We start from the raw sequence: 12,560 nt of genomic DNA on the forward strand, positions 1-12,560 counted from the left end.
CTGACCTGATTCTTATTAAGAAATGACTGCAGCAATGAATTGTATTGTACACAAAAAGTGTTCGCATCCTGAGAATCCTTTAAAGGTTGATTGTGTTCTCACAGGAGAAGTTCACAAACTAAATAAAGTGAAGAAATGCATTTTTGAACTGATGTTAATTTCTTAATTAGCGATTGAAAAAGGTGGGAATTCTTGTTTAATCTACATATTGCCTTTCCCCATACAGGCTGACATTATTTGAAATGACAGGTGTTATTTACAAAATCCAAGTAAGAAGATGATCCTGTGGAGCACTTTACAAAAGTATTTCCAATCTGACTGAAACAAGACATACACACTCACAATTTTATCACAAGATAATTACAATGGATCATTAGTGTTTATGAATGTTTACCTGTCACTGAGCAGAAACAGTCCAATAGATGTTATGTTTTTTTGTTTTTAAAGAAACTTGTGGAGTTTAAATGCTGTCTGCACAAATCTGTCATGACAGAGGATGCATAAACCCTCCACTCCTAACAACTCCCCTCTGTTATAGCAATGAGGAAATAAAATATTCCTGTACGGGCAGGAAAGATGTTTTAACTGAGGTTGGTCACTGGTCATGGAACAAATCCGTTTTGACACAATGATGAATGGGGGAAAGAATATCACATGACTTTGGTATGTTACAAACCTAACTTTGAACATGTGCTTACTAGGAGGGGATTTGCCTAGTTATCATTGAGCTGATTAAAAGTGCAACATCCAACCCAAACCTCAATGAATTAAACATTGCCTTGAGGGGATAAATTATTCAGCTCTTCAGTTTTGCTGAAACTGATTAGGACTGAGGGATTTTCTGAGCTCTGATGCCACCTGGTGGTAAACCTGTTTGGTAGATTTAACTGAGACAGCAAACGGGTCGAGATATCATGGGAAGTACGAAATAAGCTCGTCATTCAAACACACACTAAAACAAAACACAGTTTCTAAAAGTGTTCCTTAAAGTGTGCGACAAAACAAACTACGCTACCCATAATGCAACGCCAACTGTAAACAGGAACCAACATTTCGCCGGTTGCTGCGATTGTCGTACTGCATTGTCTTTTTGTAGTACATCGCTTGGAAGCTAGTGATTACTGTTTACTGTATATTGAGCCATGTTTTTATTACAGTCGTGTGCTGGTTAGATGACTGAATTATCATAGGTGCATTGTGACTAACCTGTAAACTCAGACTAGATGTTACGGTTTGATTAACATTAGTTACATTAACGTTAAATCAACCGAACTGTTTATAAGTGCTAGTTAGTTAAACGTCGCGATTAGCGCAAAACACCAGTAGGCTAACTAACTATATATGAAGGGATGAAGCAGCAGCATTTGTAGTCATATGGACTTTGTACATTCTTGAATGAGGCCATTTACCGGAAGGAGTGTAACACAGTGTGTAACCCAGTGGTTACCAATGGAGACTGGAGACGCTTAATCAGATTTAGCTTGGCTAGCTAACTAGTTAGCTACTCTCGTTTCACGCCACAGGCTGAGATTTCAACATGGTGAGTCAAAGTGGAGCCGCTGTGCGATTCATTGCAGTTAATTCTGTACCTGTAACACTTTTATACTGTGAGGTTTGGACCCAAGGCTTAGAATAACTCATCCATTGCTTTGTTATTTACAGGCTGCAAAGACAAAGGGCAAAACATCCACAAGTGAGTTCCTCCAGTTTTGACTTCGGTGCAGCACAGAGCAGCACATCTGTGTGTCGCTACATCTTTAATGACCTGGGGAAAACCTCTACCAGCATGAAACCACAGCCTAACAATCTGTTATGTACAGAGCAAACAAAGATAACAGGGATGCAGAGAAACAGTAATTTCGTTTTACAAGCAAGTAAAACCTGAGACTACAAACACTAGTAGTACAGAATAACAGCCCAAAGATGCAAGACTTCAGAGCGTCTAACGTTAGCAGCATAAGCAAAGTGTACCTTATGCATAGGGAAGGTGAGGTTAAGAGTAATCATTTATGTTTACTTATGTTTTTTCCAAGGTTCTTTTGGAGATGATGATTTGCTTGACAGCTTATTTGATAATAAAAGTAAGTGAGCACAGTTCTGCAGTTTTATGATTATAACATTGTAATTATAACATTATCACACAGGATAGTGTGTATGTCTGTATGTATGATGGTATTTTCTCTTAACAACTTAATCACCAGAACATCCAGTAAGAGGAAAAGCAATTCATGGTGGACCACTGAATCGGTAAGTTGGGCGGGATTAACGTACCACCAAATATAAAATCTAATTCCTCCTGTTTGTAAACTAGAATTGTTTCTTTTCCAGCTCATCAGCCACTGATAATATCTTCAGTATGCTAGCAGATGAAGTAAAGAGGGACGGTGGGGATGCTGAGGTCTGTAGAGAGATGTGAAAAATGAACACAGATGACTGTGTACACTCAGTCTATTTTATGTAAGCATTATTATCTTCTTGTTTTCTTATTTATGTTTCTGTCCAAGGACTCGGATGTCTCAGCAGCAGATCCCAGTGACATACTGAAGAACATGAAAGTAAGGAAATATAAATGAAGGAGAGAAAAAGCTCAGTTTTGTTTAGTATGTACATGGTCGCAGGTTCACCTTCAGTGTCTTTTGTTTGTTTGGCTGTTCTTATGCAGGACATAGATGATATGGATGCTGACCTTTTTGCATCAAAGAAAAAGCCCACTTCAGCTTCTGCACAAACAAAGCCGCATGTTAATGACCAACCAAAGAAAGACTTTAATGCACTAGAAAATAATGTAAAACCAGAGGGAGTAGGTAATGTAGTACAGTGTGTTCTTGCATAAATTATTTTTTCATTATTAGCTTCACATTATTTACGGCTTTGAAGTTTACATTAATAGTAGCAATCAGAGAACTGTCTCCCCCCATCTTACTCAGAGGAAGCCAGCGCAGGAGGGAAGAAGCCAAACTCTGCACCTTCAACTTCTACAGCACGGAACTACAAGAAGTTCACCTTTTCTGGTGAGCCTACTTGTCCCATATGAGACTGCTCTCTATATCATATCGTCAAGAGAGCAAAAGCAGGCCCATAAAACTGTGCATTTCCTGATAAATCTGCTCTGTTTTTCCTCATTTTGCTGCATTCATTCAGACAGTGGTGCAGATGATGACGTTCTTGCTCAGAAACCTCTCACTAAAGGTACAACATATGTTTGGGTATTTACTTGCAGTTGAATAACATCAGTGGGTATCTGTGTGTAGGCTGATATACATATGTGCACTCAAAAATCAATTTATCCATATAAAATGAAAGTGTATTCTATCATTTTACTCCTTTACAGTTTAAAAACAGTATAAAAGTAAAAAAATGTCATTTCATTTGCAGATCTTGACGATCCCCTGGCTGACCTGTTTGATGACTTGCTTCCAGATGAAAACAAATCTGCATCTAAAACCAGCCTGCAGCAGACTAAACCTGAAAAAACGGCTCAATCCCCATCAGAATCTCCTATCCTAAAGAGTAAAACATGTGAGCCTTAAAACACGTCCAAAATTCTTTACTTTTCATTTTTCCATGTAATCATCAAGCACTGAAAATGTGTTGTTTTTTGATCAGCTAAAGCTCCAAAGAAAGCAGGTGAGCTTATATTTGATGATGATAAGGATGACTTGATGGATGCACTCGGATTTGACAGCGATAAAAATAATCCCAAGAAAAAAGAGACTCCACTTTGGTCCAACAAGGAAAGGTAACAGCTGTGTTTTCGCTCTGTCTTGCTGTTATTGTTGTCCTTATTTATAGTGGTCAGATAATAAATAATTACTGCTTTAGTGCTTTGGGGTGCAACTAGAAACAGAACCTTGCTCCTTCTCATATGTTTTTTACAAAACATCATTGCTTTAGTTGTTGAGTTTCCTTGACTTACTGTGTCTAACATGACTTACAGTATACACTGTCTCTCAATTTTTTCTACTGTGTGTGCAGTTTCAGGAGTGAGACCCTTCAGAGAGCTCGTACTAGACTAGATGAGATCCTGGAGAATTTAACTTCACCCCGTCCTCTGGAAAGACCACCCACAGGTGAGAGGAAGGATCAGCCTCTTTCTCAAGACAAGCAGCAACAGGAGAAGACTTCAGGTATGAAAGGTAATAGAGTGCCATGGTTTTCTGCTTAGTATAACTGTCAACAATTATCATTTTAAAAGAACGATATAAAGGTCAATTTTTTCACATCTATCAGAACCACTTTTAGAAGATGACCTCACGTTTGGGTCCTATCAGCCCACTTTGGGATCCGTACCCGAAGGACGCCGGTCCCGCAGACAATCCGTCAGGTGTGTGTGTATAGTCAAGTCATTGTGCTTTACTGCAGGCTTTTTTTCTGCCATAACAAACTGAACACTACATCAATTTTGTACCATCAGATTTTCCACAGAGGATATTTCTGCACTTTCTCCAGAGAAGAGATCAAAACCCACCACCCCCACTTTCACACGACATCGAAACTCAGCTGACTGGCTAGGCCTCAAAACAACCGATGATAATACTTTTCTAGAGGATGATACCAAGGAGACAGAGACTTCAGCAGAATCTCCAAAAGCTCCCTCATCTCCTTTAATGGAGACAAAAGCATCACTGACTGATAGTCACACCACTGCAACTACAAAAATGGCAGTAGACACTCCAGCCCCAATTGTTATTAATCAGATCAAACAAACTAAGACAGAGGTTTCCAAAAGCCAGAAGAAAGAAGAGGTGGAGGAGGATGACTGGTTAGCAGGAGCACTGAGCAGGAAGAAAACTTTGTCAGCATTAACCTCTGAGGTAAAAATGCCCAAACAGGAAGACTCTTTAGGCCTTGGTGAAGAGGTGGATTTGGAGTCGATTGTGAGGTATTGTGGAAACACACTCTCAGTAATGGAAGGAAGTTATTTCTCACTACTGAATTATCTACTCTTTGTTTCAGTAAAAAAGTAACTTCACAGGCTCCTAGTGGCAGAGAAGACACTCTCACGTCTGCCAAGGGAACTAGGTAAGATGTTTCCTTTGTGGACCCATTAAACCCATGGAAGAGACAGTATTTTGCTATTTTTAACTCTGCTTTTGTTTTGGGCAGCAACATTTTTTTAGCCAGCCCAGCTGCTCACTCCACCCCTGTCAAAGATGAGAGGTCCAAGCAAGGTATTTAATTCAGTTACATTATGATCCTTCCAAATAATTCCTTTTTCTTTATATCTTGTTATAAAAATATTAGTTCAGGTCACAAAAAAAATATTTTTCAAAGTCATGTCTCTCCCAGGCAATTCTGCTCTTTTGGATTAGGAGCCTTTTATCCTCAGAAAAATTACAAATGCTAACAAATTAACAGAATCATAGAGCATCTATATCTAATACCTAATTCTGCTTTGTATCACGTTTGTAATGTTGATCTCACGTTTTATGTGAGACAGAGGTCTAAGGCCTAAAGAGTCTTCCTGTTTGGGCATTTTTACCTCAGAGGTTGATGCTGACAAAGTTTTCTTCCTGCTCAGTGCTCCTGCTAACCAGTCATCTTCCTCCTCCTCTTCTTTCTTCTGGCTTTTGGAAACCTCTGTCTTACTCCTTTCATACAGATATCATTCCCACTTACCCCTCAACTCCTCCACAATCACCTTCTATCTTTACCAATTGCACCCCCACCCTGCCATCTCACACCCCCTCCAACTTAACATCCTCCCCAACAACAGCTTTCCATGCTAAAGTAGATCGTGGGCAAACTCTTAGTCCATCTTGTCCCTCAGACTGCCCTCCTCAACTTACTGGTCCCTTGCCAATGTTAGCTAACAGCATTACACAGTCCCTGTCCCAACCCCACCTCACCACCAGGGCGCTAAGGGGCCCCAGTCAGGTGTCGGGTGAAACACTGCAGCAACTGCCATTGCCCAAGTCTTTGTCAACTACAATTCCTGGCTCGGAGTGGTGTGGGTAATTTTAGGGAAATATAAAGTAGCATGCTTTCACTATTGCTGTAACATCAGCATGATTGTTACTCCTGTTTGTTTTCCCTCCAGCAGTTCCACAGCAAAACCAAATGCAGAACACAACAACTGCTGTTCCACAACAGGTATTTGTGCTTGTTATAATGAAGGTTGCCATGATTTGGGGCATTATGATATAAGGCTTTTTTAATTCCTTGTCTGTTCTGAATAGATGACATTTTCAATGGACAGTTTACAGCAGCTGCTACTGCAACAGCAGGTAAGGAGCTTGCCCAGGTGCTTACCTTTACTCGCAGATTTCTTTAAAACATGAAAGCACTTTGATCACCAGTTTGTTCTTGACTTGGTTGCTCTTCTTCTGAAGATGATGCAGTCTCAGTTGCTGGGTCTAGCAGGGGTTGTGGATACAGGGGTCCTGCAAAGACTCAAAGACAAAGAGCATCAACCTGGAGATTATCAAGCTTTGCAGGCTCGCATCATCCAGCTGGAGGGACAGGTACATGCATGCTGATGTGGTGATGATGGGAAAGGTGTTCCTGTTATATTGTCTGTGCTGCCCCACATTCGTTTCATTCACTACCTCCTTGTACTTTCCCAGCCTGAAGCTTATATATGTCATACTCCAGGTTAAGACTCTACAGCTTGAGCGTGACCAGAACCAAATGTTGCTTGAGAGTGTGCAGCAGCGGCATAAACAGGATATGGAATTCATGGAAAGCGCACATAAGTAATTAAATTATCCCTGTAAACTGTCAAACTTGACTCTGTAAAATTAAATGTGGTCACACACACAGGTAGTGTGCAGCATAGTGGAGTTAAACCTAGTCATAATTCCATTCATTTGTATGGCTGACTGTATCTCTGTCAGCATGCTTCAGCACTATTCCTATGCACGCTCAGGAATAGGGTGAAGATGCTTGAGGAATCAGCAGCACAAAGAGAGACACAAGCACGTCAGGAGTGTGAAGACCTAATGGATCGCCTGGCCACAGCAACACGATCGGCCGAGCAGGAACGCTCAGAGCTGCAGGCTCACTACCAGCGCAAACTGGCCCAAGCCCAGCAGGACAGAGACCGTGAGGTGGAGAGACTCAGGGATCTCCAGAGGTAACCCTGGGATGCCTTTTCTCTACCAGTACATACATTTTATAGTATTAGCAAATACTGCATCAAGACAGAAACAGAATGAAACAAAAACTAATAGTTCCATAAATCAGTAAAGCTAGTTTACTTTGCTTTATCAACAAAAATATCCATGCTTTATACCAATCAGATCACTGAGCTTAATCTTTTGTGTTACATAATGCAGCCTAATAGCTGAGCTGTTTATTACCCAGAATCCCCTTAAATCTAGGACATTGGCTGATGTCAAAGACCTGCTTTGGGTTTTAGTCAAGCCAATAAGGCATAACCCATTAAAATATCTCTTGAAATCCCAGAATGAGCATAATTTTGTAATTTTGATGACATACAAAGGACCTTTAAAGTTACCATTTATTTCCTACATTTATTTATGCAAAAGTGTATATGTGTGTATATGTGTACATGTATGGATTGGTAAACATATATGAAAGAAAAAAATGGCTTTGAAAATGTGAGGTAAATATGCTATATTAGTTAAATGTAAAGGTTGTTATGGCTGAGGAGAAGAACAGGGGGTAGGTGCTTATAAGTTTTTTTTACTTCTTCCCTACCCCTTTTGGTCACTGACACATTAAGATATATAAAGTCGTGTATTGATTATGCTGAACCATCAAATAAACAAATTTCATCATCATCACATTTATATAAAGGAAATCTATTTTGGAGATGAAAAAAGACCATGAGGACCAAGTCCAAAGACTGAAGCGGTTGAAAGATGAGGAGATTGATGCAGTTACAAGTGCAACATCTCAGACCAGGTAAGGACAATACTAGTGCTACTTACGATTAGCAAATGCCTTCTCTCACTGATTTTAGCTGATTTTTTTATGATAAAAACAGCAACATAATTTTAATCACGTTAACAGTCTGAAATAATTGTTTTTTTTAATTCCTGCCTTATTAACCAGCTTTCAGAGGTTTTTGTAAAATCTATTTGGGATTCTGCGTCTTTGTCCAGGTCACTTACGTTGGTGATTGAGCAGATGGAGCAATTCTCTTCTCGGCTGGGAGAGCTGTCTTCTCGGGTGGAGAGCACACATGAACACACAGCCCATGGCCTGGAGCAGGGGGCACGGCACAGAGACGAACAGCTTCGAAGTAGATCAGACACACACACATATACTTTGTACTAATAGCTTCAGACTCAGTACAAGCTGTCTAAGAGGATAGTTGTATCAGGTTAAGGTCATTCTCTAAATGTATATTTCAGTAATGCAGAACCGTCTGGCTGAGCAGCAGAAAGCTATGGCAGAGGAGAGAGCATACCTCAAAGAAATCATTTCCAGGATGGACACTCAGCTCAATGAGCAGCAAAGACAGCTCGAGAAGGTCAGGGTGAAATCAGACTATTTTTGTAATGCCAGCAGTATATCGCCAGTGTGTACACTTAGAAATGCCTAAAACTAATGCTTCCCCTCAAAGACTGTAGATGCCACTTTTTTTCTTTCTGTGCCTCAGGAACGCTGGAAGATGACAGCAGAACAGGCCAAAGCGGAGTCTACCCAAAGAAGCCTAGAGGAGGAGCGACGCTCCTTCAACATGCAAACCAACATGGAGAGAGAGGAACTGGAAAGAGCTAAGGTGAAGTTTGACGAGCATCCACATCAGTGCAGAACGTAGGAGTTTTGTCCTGCTCTTTACCTCTTTTGCTTATCTCTTTCTAACAGAGTGCATTACTGGAAGAGCAGAAGTCAGTGATGCAGTATTGTGCAGAGGAGAGGAAGAAGCTGGCAGCTGAGCGGGCCCAATTCCACACCCAGGAGAAACAGAGGCATGAGAGAGCAGAGCGGGAGGTCAGCAGCCTCTTGGAGAAGAGAGAGAGCTCCATCATGAGCCTGGCACAGGTGAGCTTCACAGTGGAGTCAATGGGGCATCTTTGAACTGGTTGACACTCTTGCTTACCTTCTACTCTGTTAATTGCAAAGTCTAAGTCAGATGTCAAACAAGCACAAATGTGAGTGAAATGTCTGTGCTTCTTTAAGATTCTGTTCACTAAATGTAACAACCAATTTACAGTTTTAGTTCCAAAACACAAAATGTAATATTCTTTCTGTTGTAGGAACAAGCAGACCTCAAGCTTCGTATTGCAGAGCTCAAACAGAAGGAATCGGCTGTGGCACAGGAGCGAGAAACTTTGGAGAGACTACAGGAAGAACTAGACAGAGAGAAAGAGAAAATAAGCAGCACAGTCCTGAGACTCAAAACACGAGCCCAGGAAGTAGAGGCCTTCAGTAAGGTAAAACAGCCGCACACAGAAGTAAAACGTGCATATTTGATTTTTGACCACACTGTTCTTTGTAGCTTGCTGCAGAGAAGTATGAGGAGGGTGAACGAGCCTTGCAGGAGGCAAAGCGTGTGGAGGCTGAGCACGACGCAAGGCTCAGAAATATCCATATCCAAACAGAGCGGCTGAGGCAGCAGGAACAACAAATCCTTCAGGTGCGTCAGTTCATATCAACAGGACATACTGTACATGGCAAGTAAAATCTAAGTGCTGTCTTTGTTACAGGACCGAGTGCGATTAAATAATCTGCAGAGAGAGACAGGAAGGATGAGACAGGACCATCCCATTACAGCTTTACCACATATTCCACCCATTTTACCAGGTGACGTAAACTCACTCAACAGAAATACACTCTCATGCAGTTAAAAGTATAAACCATTTTAGTGTGGACAACATTTTTTTTATCTGTAGATTCAGTGGTGCCAGACCCTGAGCTAACAACCATCATGAACACCCCCCCCCCTACTTCACTTGCCAACTCTCAGTCTATGGCACTTGAGGCCAGTTTGGCTCTGTGGAGATACACTGCAGAAAAGGTAACAAGTTCAATTCAAACTACCTGTAGCTTCATGTTTCCTTTCTGGTTTGGAACCAAATTACAGAAGAGTAGGCAGTGTCATTTTGGTTTGTGTATAAACTTGATTTGTGGATACAAACCTTCAAAGTATTAGAGATGCAGCTTTCACTATCATCCTCAAACCATGTTCTGCAACAGTTAAAACAGACCATCTCATTGCAATTTTACCACATCATTCCACCCATTTTACCAGATGTAAACTTACTGAAAGTATCTCAGTACAAATAAGTTGGTGTGAACAAACTTAATCTGTAGACTCAGCTCAGTGGTGCTAAACCCTAAGCAAACGTCAACCCTGAATATTCCCTCCTTTTCCTAAAACCAAACACTACTCAAACATATAAGCCAACTAATGCTCTAGTGGTTTTAAGATGGCAGTCCTAAATACAATGAGCCACACAATTTCTCATGACACCAAGCTCATGGGTTGGTACTAGTGTAGGCTTTTATTTTGAATATTAAGTCAATACAGGTTTTTACTGATATAACATGGTGTTGCTCACCCACATTTATACACCAGTTTCAATACAGTTGATCACACTTAAAGCCACCATAAGCTGTGCATGTAGACATGCAACTTCTGAATTTTTGAAAATGACTTACTTCATGTAAGACATTAACATTTTAAATTTCTATCCCAAGTAAAAAGTTGTTCTTTTCACAGGACCGAGAATTCCTCCAAGAAGAACAAGTATTTTTAGAAAACTTAAAGAAGAAATCTTACAGATCCTCCTCCAAAACCAAATGACCAATGCATGCTGGGCACTCCCAGTAGGATTCATGTTACTGTTAATATGCTGAATACTTTAATATGACATTGTTTACATTTTATACAACTTTATTAAATCTGTTTTAGATGAAAGTATGACTGATCATTTGCATTCAAACAAGTATACTCCATTTAATATTTTCATGCAACATCAGGATTTCCAGATCAGTCCCAAAACTGGTGTTGTAGTGACTTTCCCTCTGACTTCACCTAAGTCAGCAGTCAGCTAATACTGTACCTCCGGCTTCAAGCGCCCGGGACTCTTGAGCGCAGAATGGAAGAGCTTGTACCGTCAGTAGACTGACTTAAGTGTCAAAATGGCATTTACTTGCTTCATTTCATCTTAGGACCCATGTGTTTTCTTAATCTTGCCTTACTGCAGTTACACCTGAAGGAAAAGAAATCATACATCTGAATCACTGAGTGCTCAGATCATTGTAAAAAAGCAAAAGTTAGTGACAATATTTCTCAGAACAGCTCTTGCCATCGTCAGTTATCGCATCAGACGGCACTTCCTATGCAGGAGTTTTCATCACTGAATCAGTAGAAGTGTTGGTGCTGAGCATTAATATAATACAAACCTTCTCTGTGCTCCTCCTCTTAGTATTCAAAGCCAAGTAGGAACGAAGAACCAGGTGCCTGCATTACAACGTTTCATTAGTGACCATTCATCAGCAGTATGTGGCTTTACACACCAGCCCACAGCAGATCAGATACCATTTGTTTCCACATTGTTTTTTCAGACAGGGATAACAAACTCATCATGTGCACTGTAGAGTCCAGTATAAAAGTTTCAGTAATCTTCTCTTACCTTTTGTTGAGATGAAAATCTTCATTCTTTGTTGACAGAAAGATGAGCCTCCACATCATCCAAAGCTGTCGTTCATTTTAAAGGTATTAAATTAACAGAGCTGTAACCAAAGACATCAGGACATACAAACTTTGGTCATCATGCAGCCCTCATGTGTTTCCCTGACACTTTCTACACAGCAGCTTGTCACTGAATCAGTGGTAATATTTGTACCAAGCATTAATATAACACAAACCTTAGTGTACTCCTCCTTTTGGTATTCAAAGCCTCAGTAGAACCAGGCACCTGCAATAAAACATTTCATTAGTGACCATTGATCAGTAACATGTGGCTTTACACACCAGCCCTCAGCAGATCAGATACCATTTGTTTCCACTTTTTTTTTTTTTTTTTTCAGACAGGGATAACAAACTCATCATGTGCACTGTAGAGTCCAGAATAAAAGTTTCAGTAATCTTCTCTTACCTTTCGTGGAGATGAAAACCTTCATTCTTTGTTGACAGAAAGATGAGCCTCCATGTCATCCAAAGCTGTCGAACATTTTAAAAGGTATTAAATAAATTGACATTTTTTCAGCATGCAGTCCTCACACGTGTTTGGCTCATGGATAACTTTAGCTAACAGCTAACAGCTAGCCGACTAGCACAGTCCCTATAAAAGCACCTGAAGACTTTTAACAGTCTTAATTCTCATCAAATACTTAAATCGCTAAATAACTACCTGTTCACGTCGGGCTGTCTGCTGCAGCGTCCACATTTAGACACAAAGTCATTTCGACTAATGAAAACCACATAATGGAAACGCAGCTTCATGTCTCCGCTCGGCGCTGAAAAAGACGGAAGAGCTTAAATCTCGCGTTTTTATGTGTTGTACACGTCACATGTCACGTGATTCCTAGGTTTTCCTTAGTTTTTCTTCGGAGACAGTTAAAGGTGTAATTTCGCAAATTAATTCTTTAATAACCTATAAATAATTTCCTAAAAAATACATACAACATGCGACAAAACT

At 40.3% G+C, this 12,560-nt stretch overlaps 1 protein-coding gene, 1 long non-coding RNA gene and 1 other non-coding gene across 7 annotated transcripts; 1 reads left to right on the plus strand and 2 right to left on the minus strand.

Moving 5' to 3' along the window:
- Nucleotides 1–1,040: 1,040 nt before the first annotated feature.
- fbf1 (Fas binding factor 1) lies at nt 1,041–10,834 on the plus strand. 5 transcript variants are annotated; one of them, XM_026325793.1, is made up of 32 exons: nt 1,041–1,540; nt 1,663–1,693; nt 2,034–2,081; nt 2,202–2,247; nt 2,329–2,398; nt 2,505–2,555; nt 2,663–2,804; nt 2,928–3,011; nt 3,142–3,189; nt 3,376–3,519; nt 3,607–3,739; nt 3,976–4,136; nt 4,231–4,324; nt 4,415–4,882; nt 4,957–5,022; nt 5,107–5,171; nt 5,603–5,950; nt 6,041–6,093; nt 6,180–6,227; nt 6,333–6,464; nt 6,595–6,695; nt 6,869–7,075; nt 7,762–7,869; nt 8,070–8,209; nt 8,322–8,440; nt 8,570–8,692; nt 8,779–8,955; nt 9,171–9,347; nt 9,413–9,550; nt 9,621–9,717; nt 9,807–9,931; nt 10,637–10,834. In XM_026325793.1, exons 1-32 carry the CDS (start codon nt 1,538–1,540, stop codon nt 10,718–10,720), a joined length of 3,831 nt encoding a protein of 1,276 aa, XP_026181578.1. In that variant the 5' UTR covers nt 1,041–1,537; the 3' UTR covers nt 10,721–10,834. The 5 variants fall into 5 exon arrangements, with proteins under 5 accessions (XP_026181578.1, XP_026181579.1, XP_026181580.1 ...); XM_026325794.1 differs by having other exon boundaries at nt 6,044–6,093; XM_026325795.1 differs by having other exon boundaries at nt 3,976–4,127.
- Nucleotides 10,393–12,411, minus strand: LOC113141401 (uncharacterized). Its single transcript, XR_003296736.1, has 6 exons — nt 12,273–12,411; nt 12,018–12,082; nt 11,788–11,837; nt 11,553–11,652; nt 11,323–11,380; nt 10,393–11,129 (listed from the first exon to the last, which is right to left on the minus strand). It is a non-coding gene; the product is annotated as an uncharacterized LOC113141401 (long non-coding RNA).
- LOC113141721 (small nucleolar RNA SNORD49) lies at nt 11,208–11,281 on the minus strand. Its single transcript, XR_003296797.1, has one exon. It is a non-coding gene; the product is annotated as a small nucleolar RNA SNORD49 (small nucleolar RNA).
- Nucleotides 12,412–12,560: the final 149 nt, after the last annotated feature.

This window comes from Mastacembelus armatus, chromosome 8 (assembly GCF_900324485.2).
Source record: "Mastacembelus armatus chromosome 8, fMasArm1.2, whole genome shotgun sequence".
In the NCBI taxonomy this organism is placed as follows: Eukaryota; Metazoa; Chordata; class Actinopteri; order Synbranchiformes; family Mastacembelidae; genus Mastacembelus; species Mastacembelus armatus.